The 25147-nt window shown below is 37.5% G+C and overlaps 1 protein-coding gene across 1 annotated transcript in view; it reads left to right on the forward strand.

The window, feature by feature from the left end:
- The window catches only part of LOC131029236 (DNA repair protein XRCC4), a 58686-nt gene that overhangs the window by 17869 nt on the left and 15670 nt on the right, over positions 1-25147 (forward strand). The window contains exons 3-4 of the mRNA XM_057959659.2: positions 12380-12508; positions 14816-14938. Of these exons, the coding sequence (XP_057815642.2) occupies positions 12380-12508; positions 14816-14938 (252 nt within the window). The remainder of the gene's footprint in view (positions 1-12379; positions 12509-14815; positions 14939-25147) is intronic.

The following is a 25147-nucleotide window of genomic DNA, read 5'->3' on the forward strand; positions in this document are numbered from 1 at the left end:
TACTATGTTCTTGATTGAGAAGACCAAAGAACTTGAACTGGGATGGGAGACAACTCTTCTCATTGCTTTTGATCAAGTCCTTCACTTGGAAGAACGAATGAAGAATCTTTCTGAGATTCCCATTGTTGAGATCGAGAGAGCTGTGTCCAGATTCGTTGAATATGCTAAGAAAGAGCATAGGAAAGGGAACAAAATTCTAGATGAAAAAGTTGTTATAGGATGATGTGGCGGCTTAATTCCTATTGGTCTATGTTTCCTCGATATTTGTGCCAATTAATTATTGGCTATGCATTTAATGATGTTTATCTAAATGGGGACCTTTTTGTAACAAACCCTAATTAGGGTTTAGGTGTCAAAATCTCAGCTGTTGATCTTCTTTCGATTTGGGCCATTCATTGTATTTGAGGATGCTATATATACCCTCACTCATTTTCATTTAGGGAGTTAGAAGTTAGAAAAAAGGAGAGAGAGCTTAGAGAGAAAAAGTAATTGTGTAGCAAGCTTGAGTAGTGAAGAAAGAATTTTGAACAATTGTTGTCTATTTGGCTTTGAGATCAATAAAATATTGAAGTTATGGTGTTTTATTGCAATACTTGTAGCTATCTTTATGATTGTTTATTTTCTTGAATCACTCTCAGTTGAAGTAGTATTTAAGTTTAAGTTTGAAGGACTAAGTGTTGTGCTTGATCTTTGGTGAGATTCACGTTCCAAACCACTAGCTTCTTACTGATTGTAAGGACGCCTTGTGTGGTCAACTGGAAATATTGAGATTGCTTAAAAAATTCAATCATTTTTGGAAGTATTGATATGTATCTCTATGATAGTATCCATATCCTTAATGATTTGAAAGTTACTGAATCACCTTAGAAGATCGCATCAATTCCAGTAGAGTTGTAATTTCTTGGCGATACTGAAATTGGTAGAATCTTACCAAGTTTAGCCTTCATTGAGTCATTCTTAGGATTAGATTGGCATTCCTTCCTTGAAACCCTTATCCTTTTGACATTTTTTTTGAAAATCTGTTAGTGTTAGGAAAATCCTGTTCCTGTAGTCGAAAAAGAGTAACACGGACAAGCTTTCTCTGAAAGTACGTAAGGCCCCTTGAAGAAACAGCATATACAACGACCACTGGTGCTTATCCATATGTAGAGATCCTGCAACGAAGAACCTTGGAGTTGCCTCGACTGATCCTTCGGCGAGATCTTCAGCAGTCGGGAAACTTTGTTCAAGAGAGGATAAGGTACCTTTAGGTATTTTATTCTGTGTTTGGTCGTGTACAAAAGACACATCAACAGGACCAAGCGTTCCTCGCTGCCCCACCATCGCCATTGAGATGTCTGGAGACCCCAGGGACGTCTTGGGACTCCTATGAGTCTCTTGGCTGTTTTTGGGATACCTAGGAGTCTCCCATAGCCCCCAATTAGAAATTCGAACCCTAAGCAAAAATGGTGGAAAACTTGTTAAAATGGCATCCTTGTCTTCAAGCCAGTCTCATTCTCTTCATCAGATATATATATGAAATATAACATTTAAGTATAAAATGTGACTTATACTTTAAGTTATATTTCATGTATATATTGGCAAGATGTTTGAGAGTGGTTTCAGATCTCTAGGAGTTATACTACAAATTCTAGGTTTTAGAAGATTTAAAAATTTAGTTAAATTTCAGTAATCAGCAATCTCCTATCAACATTCTTTCACTCTCTCTATCTCACCCTCTTTGTCTCCCTTGAACTCTAGGCCTATGTCTCTACCTATCACTCTTCCTCTATACCCTCTCTCTACCTCTCTATCTCACTCTATTCTCTTTGCCCCAAGATCTAGACCTATCTCTACATCTCTCTCTCTTACCCATACCTTTGCTAGGGGTGCTACCCTAAACCTCTTTTTGGTGTTGCCCCCAAACCCCCATCAAGCTATAATTCTAAGCAAGTAATAAGCCAATGATGAATCATGATCATAAATCATATTTTTCGATATAATAGAAATCTCCAATTGGACAATTTCATTTGTCAAATTTTATTTAGTATCTAAGAAATCTTAGTATTTAGTATCTGTAATTTTGCTATTTTACTAATTTGCCAAAGTTTCATTTGAAATATAATTCTTATACAACTTTTCATAACTAGTTTTTCAAGTACTATATGTATATCAGCACCGCCCCCCCTGCCACCCCCTACCGCTGTCCCCAAATTTAGGCCCTTTGTCTTCCTGTCCCCAAAACCAATTTCCATGTCCCCACGTCCCCTTGTCCCTAATGGCCATGGAACACTGATGATGAGGTATCATACTATCAATTGTATCTAGTTTTACAATTCTGTATATTTTTTAATTTTTTTTGTGTATATATATATATACACACACGTACCCAATGGCAAAAAAATTGCCTGTGCCGGCATACCTGGTTCTCATACTCTTACTGGCAACTTAGTGGAAATCATACAGGAAAAAGCAAACTCACGGATACATTTTTAGATGTTGAAGACATAGAAACAGATATGCATTCTTAGAATGTTACATATATTTATTACAGAAAAAATAGAATAAAAAGGCAAACAAGCATACAGGTGTGTATGAAAGCACAATTTTTTCATAATTGAAATTGGAGAAAAGAACACACTAATATAGAGAGATACATAACTAGAAACGAACATATTATTTACCCTGGAAATTGAGAGAGAAAAAGGAACCCACACATATTTAGAGTTTGCAAAATCAGATAAACCTAATGTAGCAAACACTGAATATAGGTAGTGCATACAGATTCACAGCACTAAGTTTCTACCAGTGTTGAGAAAGTGGGAAAACTGCAGGCACTTATGCATGGAATTAGAAAAATGCATATTTATTAATGAATCTTCTGGAGCAGCTGCTCTAATAAGAACTCTGAGTTTCTTGCCTATATTTTGGGTTGAGTGCTATTGAGAAATCTGCTGCATTCTATAAAATTACATATTTTTCTCTTAAAAGCTTACATGGAAAAATAATAAAATATTAATTCCTTTTTGGTTCCTTCTCCACCTTCCAATCAAAGAGGTTAGATGCCTTAGGATAATGATGACTTTAGAAATGGATTATGTAACATTTGTTAACAACCTTAGTGCACTGATTAGCCGTTAGGCTATTTTATGGGAGGAACTCCCATCAGAAATGTCTGATGTCTCACACCAGAATTTATCCTGGCACCGGATTTCGATGACAATTAATATTTCTGTTTTTTGTAGTTGTATTTTTGCTACGGTCGCTGTCAAACCAAAACGAAAACAGTAAAGGGAGTTGATTTCACGCAACTCTGAAAAGGTGCCAGCGCATTAAGGGATAGATAAGCAGAACCCAATATTATGGCATGGGCGGCATCAAAAGCAATACCACTGATAATTAAATTGCTGTATGCTAAATCTCCCGATCAGCAAATTTCATGAGGGCAAGAAAAATCCGCATTAATGTGCGATAGATGTTTTGCCAACCCAAACTCTGTTTGGTGGATGCTAGCGTACCCAGCTCATGTGGCATTAATTTTAATCTCATCTGCTATGCAAGGTAGCAAAGACATTCAGACTGGGTTCCATGCCTTCCATACATTCTCATTTTTACACAGGTTGAGAGAATGCTTGCAAAAGTCCGGGGGGAGACACCATTCTCATGACTCTCTCTCTAGGCATGAAAACTGTTGTGGTTGTTTCATCCTCTGAAATGGCAAAGGAGATCTTCAAAACCCGCGACCAATACTTTGCAAGACAGACTCCGATAGAAGCTGCAAAGGTTCTTTCTCATCACGAATCTTCAATAGTGTTTGCTCAGTATGGATATTACTGGCAGAAAGTGAGGCGAATTGTCTCCACAAAGCTCTTCACTCCCACCAGACTCCAAGCGCGGCAATATCTGAGTAAAGTGAGGCGAATTGTCTCCACAAACCTCTTCACTCCCACTAGATTCCAAGCGCGGCAATATCTGAGTAGAGATCAAGTCTCTCACACAATGTGGACGGTTTTCAAGCAAAGGGGAAAAAGTTTGAATATTGCACATTTGGTGTTATACGAGGGTCTCAATCTCATGAGCAACACCATCTTTAGCAAGAACTTGTTCGATCCCAACAATCCAGAGCCTGCATAATTGAGGGACTCTTGCTGAATTGGTGAAGTTGGGTAGAAAACTTAACTTAGCCGACTTTTATCCATTTCTAACATTGGTGGATCCTCAGGGTATTGTTGTGACGTTTTCACACATCGCCCCATTGCAAATGGGGACCCATGTTTTTTGCTCGTTTTCGCTTTGCTTTTTAGGGTTTTGGTTTGAATCCAGTCGGTTTTGGGAGCTTTTTGAATTTCCTTTTCTAGAATGCAAATTTTGAATGAAATGAATTCGCCAGAATGGTCTATTTTCAATTGGAATTTTGAATGCAGAGCTTAAATTTGTCTAAGTGTTGAAGATGAAATGTGATTTTTTGTCCAATTGAATATTTTTGACCAAATTTTGACTTTTTTGAATTTTGATCCTAGGCATTTCAAATGATTTGTTTTCGCCTTGTGAAGTGATAAAATGTGTAAAATCATGATATTTTGGCCTGTAGGAGCAAAATCGCTCCTGTCCCTCAGTGAAGGACGGGAGCTCGTTTTCAAATATCTTACTATTCCTGCAGGGTCAAGATGAATTACGAATTGGAAGTGATGGAGAAAGGCGAGATCTTTCCATTGAATATAAATTGAAGATTTTCATGAGCACAGAAATGCCTCCAGGAGCAAAATCGCTCCTGTCCTTCAGTGAAGGACCGGAGCTTAAAATCAAATATTGCTTTGTCCTTGCAGGATTTTAACGTCTTGACGATGTGAAAAGGTCTAAAGAGGTACATTTTATCAAATGAATATAACTTGAAGTGCTGTCGGGGAGATCACATGGATAACCAAGTCCGGCTTGAGTGAGGTCCTGATCCTGAAATTTGGCTAAGTCTGGAATGTCCTGACCTTGAAATTTGACTAAGTCTGGAAACTGAAAAAACCTCCAAAAACTAGATTTTACAATATAACTCCTGGAGGCCTGAAACCACTCTCAAACATCCTGAAAGTATATATGGAATATAACTTAAAGTATAAGTGACATTTCCTTCTATGTTTCTTCTTTCTTATACTTAAATGTTATATTCCATTAAAATTATCCTGATAAAGAGTGCGAAAAGTCAAATTTCGCTCGTGTCCTTCTCCAAGGGTCCAGAGCGAAAAGCGCTCCTGTCCCTCTCCAAGGGACCAAGGCGAATCGCTCGTGTCCCTCACCAAGGGACCAGAGCGAAAATGCTTAGTTGAGCCATTCCTGACCTTGTTGGGACGAATCGAGACATCAAAGGCATGGTGAAGGACGAAATGAGCATGATAGAGCATCCAGACTTGATCAAAAACAATGAAATAATGAAGTTTTTGCCTAGAGGGTCAAATTCGCTCCTGTCCCTCACTGAAGGACCAGAGCGATATCTACAGAATGGCATAAATTTCAAAGGACAAACAAGTTTCGAGCAACCAAGAGGGTCGAAAGGACATCATTTCACGTAATGAAGATGATTGCAAGTTGGTAAAAACAAGAACAAGCACATAATGATGAACTTCGCTCCTGTCCCTCAGGAAGGGACCAGAGCGATATTAGGTATATTGATCAACTCATGCAAGAATCACGTAAGGTCAAGATTTTGCAAGGTCTTAGAGGGTCCATGGAGTCTTTTGAAGGTGATACACGAAGATTTCAAACGTAAAATGATCATCAAGTTGAACATAGAGACCATATCGCTCCTGTCCCTCTCCAAGGGACAAGGGCGATGATCCCTTTAAACGTCCAAACACCTCATGCAAACAAATGGAACAAGCGCAAAAGGAACGAACAAGGATGTTACTCACTTTACAATGAAAGAATGAGGTCGAAGATGCATAGTGAACGTGAAAATATGAAGATCGCTCCGGTCCTTTGGACAAGGACCAGGGCGATGAACACTCAAAGGCACTTAAGCACACATGCAAAGCAATCAAATTCGAAGAGCCTAACAAAATGATCAATTTTTGAACGTGGAGATGAAGGAGTTGAACGTTGAAGTTGCAAGAATTATGGCAAAATCATGGATCGCTCCTGTCCCTCTCCAAGGGACCAGGGCGATGAGGTACGTCCACTTCATTTTCATATTTTTGGTGCCAAATAAACATTTCAAATTTTCCTTAAATGCCAAAATCGATAAATTTTGAAAATCCTATTAAATTAGCATTTAATATAGCATTGATCATTTATTAATTATTTTGCCTTTATTAAAAATCGAAATTTTACAAATTAAAAAACATTGGCAAATAATTAATTAAGTTTTTTAATAAAAATTGAGTAGAGCGCTTGATATTTATTTGTTTATTTTACCAAAAGTCGGCCTTTTACTTTATTTTAAATTCGCTTTTAATTACAAAGTCGGCCTAGTAGTAATTAAGGTGTGAGCGCTATAAAGGGAGGGTGAAAGATTTCATTTTTACATCACCTTTTTATCATTCAAATGCGATCAAAGGGAGAAGTGCGAAGTTGTATTCAAAGGGGCGAATTTTATTTCAAAGCAAGGTGGTGCGAACTTGAAGTTTCCATTTGAGCGAAGTTGCCTAGGACGTCAAAGACATATCAAAGATGGCGAAATTGCTAACTTGAAGAGGAGATCACGTCCAAGACTTGAAGGGTGGCGAAGTTGATAAGAGGAACGTTCTTTTGAAGATCACATCAAGACCATCTTATTTCAAATTTTGCCTAGGCAATTTTATTTATTTTGCATTTTAGAGTTAAGCTCTCAAAGAGGTATGGTGATATGGATTTATTGTTTTGATTTTGAACGTTGATCGTCATTGCCTTAATTTTGAAATTTTGTTTTTCCTTAGCTCAATCGTTTTTTTTAGGAAATGATTAATAAAGGACTTATCATTAAGTTTCCTAAAAAAAATTGCTCTCTAATTTATGTTATGTATTGCAAAATCATGGTACTAATTTTGAAATGTTGTGTAGGCATCAAATGGAGGTCTCATCAAGGAAAATCAAGCCGGATCCAGGACGGTCTTCGCCAGGACGGTCTTCGCCGGGACGGTCTTAGCCAGGACATGGGCGACCTCTTTCAATCCAGCGTTCCAAGGCGAGGTACATCATCTTCCTGCACATCAAGGACGCAAGGAGTTAGAACAAGGGCTCGTTGAAGAAGCAAAATAGATCCAGAGGAATTAATTAAAGCAAGTTTCTCAACAACATCAAGATGAATATCTACCAAGTTACAAGTGTTAGATGAGGTGGCGTCCTAGTCATCATTTCTCCAGTCAGTGTGTTCCACCTCAGCATGACCAGATTCAATGTACTTAACTCATGGAAGGTGGCACAAACTCCGATGTACCTACCCCGGCTATCCATTGGTCGATTTTTCTAAAAGGGACATGTGTCCAAGCAATACAATTTTATCATTGGTCAAACATTAAATGTTATGTAATGGTTGTAACAAACCCTAATTAGGGTTTTCATTGTTGAATCTTGGCCATTGATCTTGAATTGATCTAAGCCATCAAATTGTATTGTGGGCACTATATAAGCCCAAACATTTCATTTGTAAAAGATAATTTAGAATTAGAGAGAGATAGTATAGAAATAGTTGAAAGTAGTTAGTGGATAGAGAGTAGAATAGGAGGACAAGGCAAGAAATTGTTGCCATTGATTGTAAACAAACTCCATTTTCATTGAAGTAATGGTGAAATATGTCGTTTTCTTGCAATTTGCATAGTTTCTTGTTGAGTCTTCAATCTTAGATGGTAGATAATTAGATGAATGGAGGAAATGTGCTTGATTGATGGTGAAATTCGTATATCCATACTACTAGCAGTTTGTTGATTGCAGACTTGCCTTGCGTAGTCAACTGGAATCGTTCAGCCTAAGCTCAATTTCGATTTGTCGCCTCTTCATTGATATGCATCAACTTGGATGGTATCTATGCCTGCGGTGATGATTTGAACATCATAAAGCTTCCCATAGAAGATCGCACTAGTCTTGTGTAGATGTTCCATTGATGTCAAAACAAGACCTAGTTAGAGTTTCATCAAAAATCAATCATTGCTCCTACATTCTTAGTATTAGGATTAGATCCTCTCTTCGCCCTTATCCTTTTTCCATTTTTTTAATCTAAGTTAGTAAGAGCCTGTGTCTAGCAAAGCAGATCGGAAGTTCAATGTAAGTCCCCTTGTGATTCCAGCAAATCACATCATACCACTGGAGCTTGTCCACACGTAGAGACCCTACATCAAAGAACCTTGGAGTCTACCTAACTGATCCTTTACGCGAATCTTCAGCAGTTAGAGACTATTTTCTCAAGAGAGGATAAGATGCCTATTGGTATTTTATTCTGTGTATGATTGTGTACAAAATACACGTCAACAGAATTGGCGCTAGAGGGAGGGGTGAGCATTTGAAAGTCCGATCTTGTCAAGAACCTTTTGCTCCTCCTCCACGCTCGACAGAATTGAATTAGGAGTGCCTGACAGCGAACACGAACTCTTGAATCCAAGGAAGATCAGTGGAAAGCTTTTTCTCAAACACTCGAAGGAAGGTGATCATTGGATCGTCAGTTGGACTTGCGCAAGAAGAAATCAAGCTGGAACCAGTTGAACGTTCAAGTTGAATCTGAGATATTCAAGATCTCTCTTATTCCAAAAAATCCAAAAAAAAAAGTGAAAAAACCAGAAAATCCAAAAAAAGTGGAAAATAGAAAATCCAAAAAAAATCAAAAAATCAAAAAATCAAAAAAGAAAAGATTTCTCAATGGAGTGGCAACAGTTTCACGAGGAGCAACAAGTTGATTTTCCTGAACTTTGGTGGAGATTAGATACACAACTTTATCCACGCAGATTGTCCGAGTTTGCAAGACCAGGGCAGTGTCGAGTTCACGAGACAAAGGAACATGATGAAATGCATTGCTTGAAGTACTTATCAAGGATGGAATCGGCAGCACAGGGAAAAATCTTCTTTTGGGATGTCCCTAGGCCAGAAACAGAAGAAGGCAACTTCAGTGTCCCAGAGAGCAAAGATCCTCTTCTAAGCTTCATGTGGATGATCGAGAGTCAGCTCATTGTGGATGGTGAAATGCGTCTTGAAAACATATTGCTACCATTGTGGTGTAGAATTCACAACTCTCCTCACTCCGAATTTACTTGCTCAGTATGTGAAATGGCTATCAATCAAGTCAGAAACCAGTTTGGAATGCCAACTTTGTCCAAGGAAGAATGCATCATGAATCGATCTTGGGGTGCACATCTCGCAGCCGAATTTAGGAGAACCTATGAACAGGACATTGCTCCAGCATCTGGATGTGAGAAGGATCAAGTGTACATTGATGATACTAGTGCACTTGAGGAACAATGTATTACAATGGAAAGCCCGCCATGCCTTGCACCTGAGAAGGAATACCATGAAACAAAAGTTGAAGAATTAGTTGAGAGTACTCAAGCAATGATAAAGGAAGATCCAGGAGTTGAACAAGCAATTAAAGGAGAAGATGACTCATTCCTTGAAGAGTTCTCACTTATGCTACAAAAGGAGATCCTTGGGATTGAATTGCAGGAGTTTTCAAATGGTCTCATTGAAGAAGACAATCAAGTTGAGATGTTGAACAAAGAAATACAAATCATCACAAGTGAACCCAGATATGAAGAACAATTCAAAGGGGCGCTTGAGGATTTCATCACTCTCATAATATTTGAGGAAGCATTGAAAGAACTTGTAGAGGAAACGCAAATGGAATCACTGCCAAATTTTTTTCTAGATAAGCAAGTTACTGTGAGTAATGTGATCCATCATCAGCTCCGACCTCCCGAGGCTATTCTTGAAGAAGAAAGGCCACCTGAGATTATCTTTGATCCACTAGGGGAGATGTTTGAAGCTCAATCCATCAAGGAGACTCTCATTTTTGAAGATATGCTAACAAAATTTCATGAAGATGCCTATTGGTATTTTATTCTGTGTATGATTGTGTACAAAATACACGTCAACAGGTATGAGCCTTGAAATCGTAGTCCATCAGATGCGATTACATAACTGCTTAGATGTATTCATACAAGATTGATTGGTGGCGAGGAGGGAAGGTGTAGGTCTTCCCAAGGAAAAGGACTTTCTCGACATTCTGCTCGATTCAACTCAGCCATTACAAAAGTTATCATTTGGCACAGGTAGTGAGGATGTAGGTCGGGTGGACAATGGCAAAAATTTGGCTCTACATCAGTTGCATTTGCTCGAAGTCCTTTTTTATAAAGCTTGTTTCTTCAAATCCATTTTGTCGATTCTTGCAAAAATTGCTTAGGTATTTCTTTGAGCGTATTCTTTGACTAGTTCAGGTCATTTTATTGTCTAAAATAAAAGATGCCAAGAGACCACATTTTGCATATATATTTACAAGTAATTTTCAACTATAATATCTGATAAAAAATTGCTCTTTGAACATTTCGTGGGATATCCCTAACATATCCCAAAAGTCAATGACTCCAAGTCGCATGTGGTGAGAAAAGAGGCATTTTTTCCTTACACCAGCCAATTGCATTACTTAATGTCTTACAGTATTTTTAACCAATCCATTTTTGTGTATAGAGATGACTTATCATTGCATGTAACAAAATTAAATTGTTTTTGAGGGATTCTGTCTAACAGTATACATGCCAAGTGTGCGCTGCTGCGTTGTGCATGCATGTCTACCAAAGCATATTTGAAACAAAAAAGTCATTCCTTCATTATGCTTTAATACTTTTCATACCTTCTATACAAATCTCCCAGTCTCACAAATACATAATGTGCATATCCTGCAATCTTGGCATACCTTTCAACCATATTGCTTCAAAGAGCTGTCGTTTCAAAATCACTCAATGCTTATATGTTTAGTGATCAAATTTTATTACAAAAGTAGACCCTCGTTCAATCATAAGTGAAATTCCCACAAGAGAACATTAACTTCCTTTTGCTTTGAATTAAATCAAACTTGAAACCCTTTGTGCTTTGTTTACAGCTAAACAATATTAAGCAATTTTGCTCTGATATTTGTTGGAAATGGATGAATTTGATGTTACTATTTGTAACTATTAATTGGAGATTACTTTTCATTAAAAACAGATTACAAAATAACCTCTGGGAGAACAATATTCATTTGGTTGTGTAAACAAGCCCACTTAGGTTGTGCTTTACAATATTCTTCAGTGCACACTTTTTATTGGAAGATGAGAAGACCACTTTTCCAGACCGCTATTTTACTTCGATTTATTTTTAGTCAACTCCTCTATCTCATCCATGAAAGCTACATTAATATTGTTATCGCTTTAGTAAATCTAGGTATTTCTTGCAATAAGTGCCTTGTCTTACCACTAGAATAAAATCTTTTGCATACATATGGTATAATAGCATAACTTATAATAGAACTAAATGTGCATGTGGCTTTTGTATATTGAACCATCAGTTAAGCAAAGGGGTTTTAGTTTTTTCTAACTTTGTTCTTAGAAGATGATTTAAGAGCTAAAACAATTTGCAGCTTAGGAATTTGACTATAGTGTTGCTGATTGTAATTACTTCTCCATATCCTACTTTGTATGGAAAATACATTAATATAGAGAGTAGTACACTTTGTAAGGACTAGGATTAGTAGTGCTAGGCATAATAGTGAAGATTGCCTTCGAGAACGAATTGTCAAACCAAAAAAAGAACAAATGGTTTGAATTATGTGATTAGGTGTATTGGAGTTGGGACTTAATCATATGTTATATTACTTATCCTAATGATTTGTAATATTAAGGGTAGGTGTAGTATTCGTGTCAACAATATCATTGTTAATTTGGGTTGTTAATCATATGATGTTAGTACTTATGATACTGAGATAATTAAATATCTGTTAAGAGATTAAACGAGACTATCAATAATAATATTATTGCTAATGTAGACCAATAACAAAATTGATGATAAGGTTATCATTCAAGTCAATATTAATGTGATTTTTACTATGTGCGACAGGAGTTGAAGATTAATAATTAGTGATCTTTAAGTATACTAGAATTGGAAGATCACTAATACCAACTAATTGGAAGATCACTAATACCAACTCTAGCAATGTTTGTTTCTCCCAACTCTTGTCTGCCTTCCAATATATTACCCATAACATATCTTGCTATTGGCGTAACCATTGCACCTTGTTGGGGTGCAAGTGCTAGTTTAGTTTAAATTAGAAACATGTCTAATTTGTGTTATGGTATCTGTGGTGGTCTTACAGGAAATAATTAATTATGTGATTGTCTCTAATGTATTTGAGTAAAGCATATTTTCTCGTGATATTAAATTAATCAGACGAGAGAATTGAAAACTAAAATGTGAACTGCAGTTGTCATGGACATTAGAGAAGGAAGGCACCAAGCTGGAATGGCGATGGAAATGTGAAAAAGCACCAAATGATCAGCAAGTGACATCTGAGATATTGGACTTCTTGCTTGATGCAAATACAAGATTGAGTGTAAGACACTGTCATTTATTTAATTGTTTGCTAGTTATGCACTTTCATTTTTTGTTTATTGTTCCTTGCATGTACATCACTAGAAGTTTACTGTTGGTTTGTCATATCTTTAAGTTGGCATGGCATGTGTGTAATAAGGGGCCCTTTGAGCAATCAACTAACCCTCATAGTGCTAGGCTGAAAATCCGTTCTGCCCTTTTTTGTCTGTTTTTTAAATCAAAGGATAGGACAATCTAAAGAAGCAATTTTGTTGTTTGAACTCCCAATCTACTGGTACATGCATGAAAAGAGTGATATAGTAAAAGGTTAGTAAGCTGCCACAAAGAACTGCTGTCACACACAAACTAAACACTGCTCTGGTTACTTTAGGAGACAACAAATCTTGCTACACATGTAAACAAATAACAAAATTAAAATAACCTTGCTAACTCATGTATGAGCAGTTGAGCACCATTTCAATGTTTCAAATTTGTCATGTCTGCCAATATATGCAACCAAAAACCATGTTTTTGCTGCTGACATGCATGAAAATAGGGTAATGATAAAAGGGCATAATCTGCCATCATACACATTGTGATGAGATGCTGTCAGAGGCAATCTGAAATATCGTTTTTGCTGTCTTAATGTTTGGAAATCCTGCTGAACATCTTCTAGTCACCTATTTCTTACTTCTTGACACACAATACCTGATCTGACCCTCGAAGCACACTACTTGATGGTCTAGCTGCTTGAAGGTCTCCCAGGCACCCTTTTTTGATCACCTCTGTCACTTAGACATAACCATCACGATCCAAGCACACTTTTTAGCATTCTCTGTTGGCCTAAAGTCGGTTAGGCATGCACTTGGAGAGTCTTACCTATGTTTTTTACATGGGTGGAGTTTACATCACTTACTGCCATCTTTTTTTGCTTTGGGCAGAGTTTTGCAATGATGTTGCCAGGTGTAACTTCAAGCTAAGTTTGCCACTTTTTTTAAAACTCAGGTGCAACTTTGAACTGACCTAGCAACTTTTAAGATGTGGGAATCTGCCATGGTAGAGATTTTCATTGTTAAAGCTGTGCCTAATATGTCCCAGGCAGAGCCTTATAATGACTTAACTGAGTCAAACTATTTAACGACTTAGCCAAATGGAAAACTCAATTGACTTCAACACTTTGGATGTTTGGCAGGATTCTCAACTGACTTAGTCAATTTGCAAGTGCAAGGAAAAAATCTGAAGTGATGTTACCACTTTTTGAATGCAAGGCAGAAATTAGAAGAGAGTTTGCCAAGCAGACCTTAGAAATGATGCTGCTCAGTATTTTTTAACCCAAAGCATAAAATTTTAATGGCAAGGCCACTTTTGGTGTACACCCATGAGATCATTGCTCATATACATGCTCCTCAAATGCTACTCTGCTGTTCTTGAATGAGAATGAGGAAAGAATGACCAATTTTTCTGTTGCTTATATACAAAATGGCACTATATTCAGTTCAGGTTGGCCCAGAAATCAGAATTATACATCTTATATTTCAAGTTTGTTGCACGGTAACAACATGCTCTCTATTTGTGCGAGTAAATGTAATTGTTTATGATCCTAGCTCTATTATTTAGTGATATGATGGATTATGAAGGGAATGTGTGCTCTCGCAAAATTGTTGTAGATTCAGGCCACTTGATTGTTGTGTGTCTCCTTTTCCTTAACAACATATAACTTGCATAAAATTAGACACACAGATGCAAATATTAAATTTGCTAAATTTTATTATCTCTATGCAAGGGCCTGCAAAATTGTTTACAGCATTGGAGATGAAAGAAATTGAAAGATCTAAATGGGATCTAACCAATTAACTAAGCAGTCAAAAGTGTTTTGTATTGTCAAGGGGTTTGTCGATGCACACTTGTTTGTCCTTGATTTATTACTAATACAGACATTGTGTATTCATCAATTTGCATTCTTCCTTGTTGTAAGCGTCGACGTGTCATATAAAAAAGAAATGACTTAAATACAGATTTTCTTGGAAAGCAATAAACAATCTAGATTTTCTTTCAATTATTATGTTTTTAATTGAATAAGACTAGTAAAGCTATATTTTATTTTGCCATGTAATAGACTTCATTTGCCTAATGTTCAGTTTTTGTCCACTCAGAGCAGTTGGATGGTGGCTTTAGGATTTATTTTTCATTTTTTTATTTTCTAGGTCTTATATTTAAAGCAGAAAATATTCAAGGTAACTCAACTATTGTAATTCTTTGTGATATTTACTTTTGACGTTTGTTGGGTTATGTAATAGTTTTAAAGCTTATTTCATTGTTGCTATTACAGGAAGAAGTTGTTCGGAAGACACGCTCATTTGACAGAATGAAAGTGGAGGCCGAAAAATGCCTAGCACAGAGTGAGAAATTCAAGAATGAGAAGATTGAGTTTGAATCTGCTATCTATGTGAAGGTTAGTTGACTTGCAATAATTTTTAGCATTGCTAATCAAAAAATGTACCTTTATCAAGACAGGAGATAAAATTCCATGTAGAACTTCACATACAGATCTTTTTAATTGGTATTTATCTATTTTGCTAGTCTACCCTTTCTATCTTCATTGTTTAATATAACTAAATGCTATTTTCTGTCCTTGTTGGAATTTAGGAACTTACGATAGTTGCATAAGTATAAACCCTTCATTATTTGAATTTTTGAACTTAACATACATATAGATGGCTGGGATATATGCTTGCCTATGCATCCACACTCATGTGCACCTATTGTAATTTTATTGGGGCCCTCCCTTTTATTTTTCAAATAGAAGTTCAGCATGATTATATCTTATTTACTGGGAAATAACAGTCCTCAACCAAATCTCAAGATTACAGATTATTGGAGTCAAAATTCTTCAACAGTTCACTAAAAATGACAGGAGTGGAGGAGAAGAGTGTCATAATGGCTGATCAAATGATATTTCCTCTATGGCTTTTTCGCTTCAAGTAAAATAATGAATACTATTTGAATTTTCTAGGCATCGAGACGACATGCAAGTGTGCATTCAAGTTTGTGAGTGCAACTTAGCATAGGAAATTGTTAAGGGAAATTTTTTATTTTCTTTCTTCAAAATGTAATGGAAAATGATATTAAGCAGTATATTTTCACTTGATAAATTTTTTAGTTATAGAAACAAGGAAATGCAATCAAGTTTTAAGTACATTAACTATATTTTAACATCCAATATTAAAATGCATGCAAGTTCAATTAGAAAATGGAGTTAGTATATGCTTCTTACTCCTTTCCAAAAATACATGTCCGCCTATCAGATATGCATATGCATATGATACCCCTAGATACATCCTAGATAATGCATCTGGACATACTTGAATATGAGCCCATATTTGGGCTGTATATAATATGTCCATATATGATGCTTGGCCTATGGGGCCATATGCAGTTTATAGTTATTAAAAGAAAATTCAAAAACTTAAAAAATCAAACATTACAAAAACGATGTAAATTAATATATATTTAAATTACAAAAAAAAAGCAATAAAAAATAAGTGTTGTAAAATAGAATATAAAAAAACAACAAGTATATATATATATAATGTTATGCTCCATGCCTTTTGATGTATACATGTTGTTGTGACGTATTCACACATCGCCCCATTGCAAATGGGGACCCCTGCCTTTTGCTTTCTAGGGTTAGTTTTCTTGGTCTTCTAGGTTCTTGTCTATTGACCTTTTGCATTTGGAGGGTCGCCAGGGGGCTCATTAGGATAGCAGGCTCTGCTTGAGTCAGGTGGATCTACTCAAGAGGTCAGGTCAATTCAATGATTAGGGGTTATTTAGATCATTCCTAGGGTGTTTTTTGTGTACTATCTGGTCGCACTTCAAGTTGCTAAATCAAACCTTGGTTGAATGCATAATGCCCTCCTAGGTCCCATCCTTTACATCAAAGGCAGAGCGAATTCGCCTTGAGAAGTCTGGAATGTCATCCTGATCCTCAAATGTCTTCAAATTTGGCTCTGTCTGGAATGTAATCCTGATCCTGATCTTGAAATTTGACAAAGTCTGGAAAATTGAAGAATCCTCAAAAAACTAGATTTTGTATTATAACTCCTGGAGGTCCGAAACCACTCTCAAACATCCTGACAGTATATATGGAATATAACCTTATATCTTTCTTCTTTCTTATACTTAAATGTTATATTCCATAAATGAATCTTGACAGAGAGGCTAAAATGTCAAATTTCGCTCCTGACCCTTCCAAAGGGTCCAGAGCGAAATTTCACAAAGGACCTAAATTCTTTACCTAAATCATTGAATGGTCAAGCAAATTTGCAAGGATATAGAAGGAAATGGATCTAGGATCAAGTCTAAGACAAAGTCAAGTCAGTTTGAAGGTGAATTGCGCCTAGAATAGGAATTTCGCTCTTGACCCTTCCAAAGGGTCTAGAGCGAATTCCTCTATAAGACACTCTACATTGCCCAAAGTCATGCACTAGCTCATTCCCAGGCTTGAGTGAAGGCAAAACACCTATTTGGAATAAAGAAATGTGAAAGATGAAGTCAGGATTATAGCCTAAGGTGAATTTCGCTCCTGACCCTTCCAAAGGGTCCAAAGCGAAATTCATGTAAGACCCTATTTTTCACAAAATCTTGAGCTAGATGTCAACTTGAAGAGAAAATTCGCATGATCATGAGGGAAGGAAGCCTAACAAAGTATGTCCAAGGCATGAAAAGGAGAAAGGAAGTGAAAAATTAGCTCAAAATGAGAATTTCGCTCTTGACCCTTCCAAAGGGTCCAGAGCGAAATCCTCATTTGACCCTCTATCTTGCCTAGGACATTGCAAAAACCTTGTTTTGAACTAAGTAGGTGGCAAATTCACTTGAATGTGGCGAGAGGAAGGTGAGTTTGATCAAGTTTAAAGATGGATTGGATGAAAGAGGTGTGAAATCAACCAAGAATGTGAATTTCGCTCCTGACCCTTCCAAAGGGTCTAGAGCGAAATTCTTAGAAGACACCTTTTTCTTCCTTGTTTGCACTGAAAGCCTTGTTCCTTGGACATGGTGGGGGTAGATTGATATGTTCTTGCCTTGGGAAGTGATTGAAAGCATTGAAAAGTGAGGATCTTGTCCAAGATTGTGAATTTTGCTCCTGACCCTTCCAAAGGGTCCAAAGCGAAATTCTTCATAAGCCTCATTTGCTTCCTTGCTTAGACTACAAACCTTGTTCCTTGGGCGTTTTTGGAAGAGAAATGATGTGTCTTTGCCTTTTGAGGTGGATTAGAGTTGAAGGAATGAAGAGTCAAGCCTAGAACATGAATTTCGCTCCTGACCCTTCCAAAGGGTCCAGAGCGAAATTCCCAAAATCCCTCTTTTCCTTCCATTTTTGTGTCAAGCCAAGTGTGCATCAGGGTGGATTGAGCTTGGAAAGACCCCTAGGCGTGCCTTTGAATGGATTGTGGCCACCAATGATGAAGGTTTTGAGCTAAAACTAGAATTTCGCTTCTGACCCTTCCAAAGGGTCCAGAGCGAAATCCTAAATAGGTCTTGTCCCTGGCCATGATTTTTAGCGAAATTTCTCCTTTCAGGCCTTCTTAGGGGTCAAACAAGTGTTGTCTTCGTGAGAGGGGGATCCAAAAGGGAGAGTCAAAGGAAAGTGAGGTATGAAGAATAGATCTAGGTGAAAGAAAACAAGCAAATCAAGAATTTCGCTCCTGACCCTTCCAAAGGGTCCAGAGCGAAATTCCCCAAATCACCTAGTTTGCCCATGATTGAGATTATGAGATGGATTCCTAGGACTTGGTGGAGAGAAGGCTAGCATGTGCTTGTCTTAGGAGGTATTCTGGAGTAGAAAAATGATAGAATTTGAGCCTAATCAAGAGTTTCGCTCCTCACCCTTCCAAAGGGTCCAGAGCGAAATCCTTAAAAACTCTATTTTGCTCCAATTTTGCATCAAACCTAGTGTTGATTGAGATTAAGGGCATCCTTAGACATGCATTTGAGCAAGTTGTGATCACAAAATGTGAAGAGTTTGAGCCAAGAATGCAAATTTCGCTCCTGACCCTTCCAAAGGGTCCAGAGCGAAATTCCTTATAGGTCCTATCCTTGGCCAAGGTCCAGAGCGAAATCCTTAAAACCTCTTTTTTGCTCCAATTATGCACCAAGCTTAGTATTGATTGAGATTAGAAACATCCTTAGGCATGCATTTGAGCAAGTTGTGGTCACAAAATGTGAAGAGTTTGAGCCAAGAATGCAAATTTTGCTCCTGACCCTTCCAAAGGGTCCAAAGCGAAATTCTCTATAGGACCTGTCCTTGGCCTAGGTCCAAAGTGAAGTCCTTTTTTTTGGTCTTTTTGGGGGTCAAATCAATGATGTCTTCAGGAGAAAGCTATTCAAAGATCAAGAGAAGTTCAAGGCTAAAGGAATGTGAATTAAGCCTATAATGCAAAATTTCGCTCTTGACCCTTCCAAAGGGTCCTGAGTGAATTTTATTATAGGGCTATTCCCTGGAGAGGATCTTAAGCAAATGTCATTCTAATGCCTTGTTGTTGATGATTTAAGGTAGGAAATGCTATGTTAGAATGAATTTATTATGTGTCCTTAATCACCTTTTGGTTTGTTTTGTAGATGGAAGAAAATTAGGCCAGGAGAAGGACGACCTATTCCAAGCCCATCATCAGCAAGGACATTCCAAATGCATAAAGGAGGACTCAAGGTGTTTTGAAGCGTTGGAAGACTACAAGTGTTCAAGGAGTTGCAAGCTATCTCCAAAACCTTCACTTGGCCACACAAAGAAACCACATGATGGCAGAGAAGAATGACCTTACAAGGCGAGGTATGCTACCAGAGAAAGAAGAACTTGACAGTAAGGAAGCCTCATCAAGCACATAGAGAATCAAGGAGTGCATCATTCATCACATCAAGGATAGAGGAGGATCAACCAAGATACAAACGTCAGACAAGGTGGCATCCTAGTCACTTTTCCTCCAGTCGGATTGGTCCACCTCAGCACGTCCAGATTCAATGTACCTAATTTATCAGGGATGGCACAAACTTTGGTGTACCTACCCCTACTTCCTATTGGTCCACACTCATTGAATGTAATTTTCTCATTGGCTAAGGAAGTTTTTTATAACAAACCCTAATTAGGGTTTCTATCTTGTAATCCTAGCCATTGATTCTAAGTCAATCAAAGCCATCAATTTGTAAAGGGTTCTCTATATAAAGCCCTGGCTCTTCATTTGTAAAGGTTAATAGTCGGTGAATAGTTAGAGATAGTCAATAGTCAGTAATGGTAGTTCAAGAGCAATTAGTTTTTAGAGTAGAGTAGAAAGAGAAGGCAAAGATTGTTGCCAAGAGATTGTTGCAAAAGACATGTAAACTTCATTGAAGGAATGGTGAATTCTATGTGTCGATTTTACAATTTGCATGGTCTCTATACTTCTCAAATTTAATTTCATGTTATTAGATGAATGGAAGAAATTTGTATGATCAATGGTGACAAATATCCATACTACTAGCGGTTTGTTGATTGCAAACTTGCCTTGCGTAGTCAACTGGAATCATTCAACTTAAGCTTAACTTCAATTATCGCTTCTTCATTGATATGCATCAACCTAACGGTGTCTATGCTTGTAGTGGTGATCTAAACATCATAAAGCTATCCTTAGAAGATCACACTAACCTTGTGGAGATGATCATAGCATGTCAAAGCAAGACTTAGTTAGAGTTTCATCAAAGGTCATCCATTGCTCCTACATTCTTAGTGTTAGAATTAGATTCCTCTCCAACCCTTATCCTTTTTTCCTTTTAAAAAAAATCAAGGATCAGTAAAGACCCACGTTCAAGTGATATGCAAAGTAAATCAGACGCTCAGGTCATCAAATGTAAGTCCCCTTGTGATTCTAGCAAAATCACGTCATATTGCAAGAGCTTATCCACACGTAGAGACCCTACATATCAGAACCTTGGAGTTGCTCCGTTTGATCCTTCGGGGAGATCTTCAGCAGTCGGGGAAACTTTGTTCAAGAGAGGATAAGATACCTTGGTATTTTATTCTGTGTTTGGTCGTGTACAAAAGACACATCAACAAAATTGGCGCTAGAAGGAGGGGGATCGCGATGAACACTTGAGTAACTGAAATCCAGATGTTATCAAGTCATATTTAGAGGAGCTATCCAAAACTTTTACCCTCTTCACGCTCAACAAAATTGAAGCAGAAGAAAGGTGAGCGAATGCGAACTCTTGAATCCAAGGAAGAGCAGTGGAAAGCCATCTTCAACGCTCGACGGAAGTGATACAAAGAAGGAAGGTGATTGCTGGGTCATCAGTTGGACTTGTGAAAAGAAGGAAGCACTTTGCACAGCTGGAACCAATTGAGCTTTCGAAATCAAATTTGAGATATTCAAGATCTCTCTTATTCCAAAAATCCCCAAAAAGTAAAAAAGCGAAAAAATCCCCAAAAAGTGAAAAATAGAAAAAATCCAAAAAAATAAAAAAATCAAAAAAGAAAGATTTCTCAATGGAGCGACAATAGTTTCACGATGAGCAACAAGTTGATTTTCCTCAACTTTGGTGGAGATTGGATACACAACTTTATCCACGCAGATTGTCCGAGTTCGCAAGGCTAGGGCAGTGTCGAGTCCATAAGACAGAGAAACATGATGAAATGCATTGCTTGAAATACTTATCAAGGATAGAATCGACAACGCAAGGAAAGATCTTCTTTTGGGATGTTCCTAGACCAGAGGCAAAAGAAAGCAGTTTCAGCGTCCCAAAAAGCAAAGATCCTCTTTCAAGCTTCTTATGGATGATTGAGAGTCAGCTTATTTTGAATGGTGAAATGCGTTTAGAAGGTATATTGCTATCATTGTGGTGTAGGATTCACAATACACCTCACTTTGAATTTACTTGCTCAGTATGTGAAATGGCCATCAACCAAGTCAGATATCAGTTTGGAATGCCAGTCTTATCCGAAGAAGAGTGCATCGTGAACAGATCTTGGGGTGCACATCTCGCAGGTGAATTCAAGAGAGCTTATGAACAAGGCATTGCTCCAACACTTGATTGTGAGAAGAGCTAGTTGCAAGTTGAGGATGCAAGCTCCCTTCATGATCAATGTGAAGCAGTGAATGATAGCTCTCTACACCTTGTACCAAAAGAAGAAAACAATTCAACAACCCTTCAAGAAGATGAATCATTCCTCGAGGAATTTTCATTTATGCTACAAAAGGAGATCCTTGAGAGTGAATTACAAGAGGTTTCAAATAGCATTCTTAAAGAGGACAATCAAGTTGAGATGTTGAATGAGGAAATACAAACCATCATAGGTGAGCTTAGATATGAAGAACAATTCGAGGGGGCGCTCAGAGACACCATTATCATCATGATATTTGAGGGAGCACTGAAGGATCTTATAGAGGAAGCACAAATGAAATCATTGCCAAAATGTTTTCAAGATAAACAAGTTATGGTGAGTGATGCAATCCATCATCAACTTTGGCCTCTCGAGACAACACTTGAGGGAGAAATGCCACCAGAGATTATATTTGATCAACTAGAGGAGATGTTCGAAGTTCAATCCATCAAGGAGACTCATTTTTGAAGATATGCTCACAAAATTTCATTAAGATGCCTGGTTTATGCAAGATGTCTCAATGAAAACAAAGAATGTTGAGCTATTCGAAGGGGCGCTAAGCTTGTTTCAAGAGGAGCTTCCAAATCAAGATCAACATATTGCAAATGCTCGTGGAATGGTTCATCATCAATGGCGACCTCCGGAGGCAGCCGGTGATCTCGCTTTCAACAATACAGCTCCATCTGAGCACAAACAATGCCAGGTTGTCTCTTTCCTTAATCCTAGCCTTGAAAGTTATTAGGCCGAACCATGGTGGAGGATATGATAGTGACCGCACTGAAAAGCCTTCCCAGATCTTACGAGCATTTCATTGATACTCCCAATATCTCATCTACTAGTGTTGATCTCTGCAACAAGCTTCTACAACAGGATCGATGGAAGCAGTAGTTTGGAAGCAGTGCCTAGTTCATCCATTGAACAGGCCTTCACAGTTGAAGTTTTGGATAAGAACAAGGGTAAAGGTCAGTCCTTCTAGCAGAAGCGGCAAGGTCAATATCCGCAATCTTCGAAGAAGAAAAGTGTACAGTGTAACTACAGTCACTAGTTTGGCCATATGAAGAAAGATTGTAGGAAATTGTTGATATCCGTGCAATCTAGGCTGCGAGGGTCTCACGAACAGGAGCAGGCTCATGTTGCAGAGCATTCTGGAGAGGAGTCAGCCTTCTATGCTTTGTGATAAGCAAATTTCTTGTTTGGTTGGTTTTCACATTTTTTTTTCCTCAAAAATTGTTCGCAGGGTTTAGAATTTTTTCCTTAAAAATTATCATCTGTAATCTGCAAAGCTTGCGTGGGATTTCTAGGTTTTCACGATTTTTTCTTCAAAAATTGTTTGCTGGTTTTATGATTTTTTCCTCAAAAATCATCTGTAATACGTGAAGTTCGCGTGGGATTTGTGATTCGCGAAGTTCTCTGGTTTTGATCGATTTTCCTCCTCAAAAATCGTGCTTTGTTGCAGTCAGTTTTGGGTCGCACTGTTAGGGCGAACATCTGCAACCATGGTATCTTGTAGTCTGTTTAGGAGTTGCTGAAGCAAACAGTGCTCAGTACTCTTCTGCAAAAGAGTTTGCTGATTTTTTCCTCAAAATCATGGTTTCGGGCTTCATTAATTCACGTGTGCCAGACCTCTAATTCATATGTGAGAGCTACATTACCTGGGATGGCTTTTGGTACTCTTGGTCATTTACATTCTGCAGATCCTGGGAGGGTCTCCGTAGCAGCAAAGTGTTCTTTGCATTTGTGATAACACTTGCAGTGTCTTCTGTAGGGTATTGAGTACGATGACCATTAGGGAGGGTGTTAAAATAATATTAATATCTATTCTATAATGATCATCTTCTGTTTTTAGCAGTCATCTTAGTTGTCGACTTATTTAGCTTGTTTAGTTAGCTTTTTATTATTTAGCTTTTTAAAGCTTTTTAGCTTATTTGATTTCACTTTAACGACTAGTTCTCATTTTAGAACGTCATCTTGTTATCTCTATATATACGCTTGTATATCGTTGAATAGATTATCCAATTATTTTGAGCAATCAATTTTTCATATTTGTCTAAGATATGGTGATACGAAATGAGGGTTCACTGGTTTTTTGGGACCTTGGTTTTGGTACAGGTTGTGTACACCATATAAAAATACTAGAATATATAAAATAAAAATATTAACAAACAAACAAACTTAACTATAATATCAATGTTGGTTTGAGTTTAGTTAGTCTTTTTGATCAAGTAAATTATAGAAGGGGCCTCCAGCCCCTCATAATAATCATGAACAGACCATTTACTCAAGGATCAAAATGATTCTAGGTCATATGCCATGTGCAGGTCCTTCATTAAAGCAGAAATTAATGAAGAACATGCGTACCACGTTACACATCTTTCATAGATATTCATTTTATACGATCAATTTAGTTTGATAAAAATAGTCATCACAAGCTGTTTACTATATCATCCAGACCATCCAGTGAGCATCTCATGTAGTTTCTTATGTGCTACTAGTCTTCTACCTCATAATGCCTAAAACTAGATGTAACATTAGTGAGAGTTCATATAGGTCATACACAGCAGGATATAAGGCTTCTAATCTCTTCAGGTTGCTTATACCCAAACATTTTTCAAATCTGTGAATCCGGTGGTAGTATGCACAAAAAGACCAGACATCCATCACTAGTGTACCGAATTTGTTGCAGCCTGTGATAGAGTGATCCCATTTAACATTGTCACTGGCTGGATTTAAATGGTAATATTAGGGGATCTTAAGAGCCAAAATATGCCCTTGAATCTTATCATTCTTGCTTCCCAAGGCATGTGAGTGCATGCAAATTATTAGATACATAATTACTGTACTTGGCAAAGTAAAAATCTTTTTGAAGAAGCATATTTGTGAGCCCAAAAGGTGACAGTAAGTAGATAGTCCTTTAAGCTGGGTACCCCTTGCCTCACAAATGGAGAAAATGATTGGTAAGTCCTACTCATCAAATTTTAACTCAACCTGAACATCTACCATCATAAATCAGATCATAGGTCTTCAGATCATTCTTCATCTTCTCACATAAAGTGTTTAGCTTCCTACCTTGTATGCCTATCTCCTCTGTTTCAGCTTTTTGAATCTTTCTGATCTTGTCCAAAGATTTTATAATGGTAAACTTGAGAGCTTCTCACATCTTCATGGATGGCTAAAGTATTACTAGCACCAAACAAAACAATTTGGACCTCTATAATACGAACTCTTTCATGGTATCCAATCAAGAAATGGATTATTCAAGGTCCTACATGGCTTGGATGACACAATCAAACACTTAGTGTTTCCCCAATTTGGCAGAGAGCCAAGCCTCAGACAAATCCATGGTAGCTCACTTCAACAATTCCTTATCTTTGATGCAATGAGAGATGTTTTTGATAAATCCATAGCTTGTTCTGCAGTCATTTTAGTGCTGTCATCAAAGAGAATGCAGCCATCTAAAAATTGTTTTAGAGTTTCAGATCATCAAGAAGGCCCACATAGGAGTTAATATCCTTCAAGGAATTTAATCAGTCATCT

The sequence above is a fragment of the Cryptomeria japonica genome, chromosome 3 (assembly GCF_030272615.1).
Source record: "Cryptomeria japonica chromosome 3, Sugi_1.0, whole genome shotgun sequence".
NCBI classification, from domain to species: Eukaryota; Viridiplantae; Streptophyta; class Pinopsida; order Cupressales; family Cupressaceae; genus Cryptomeria; species Cryptomeria japonica.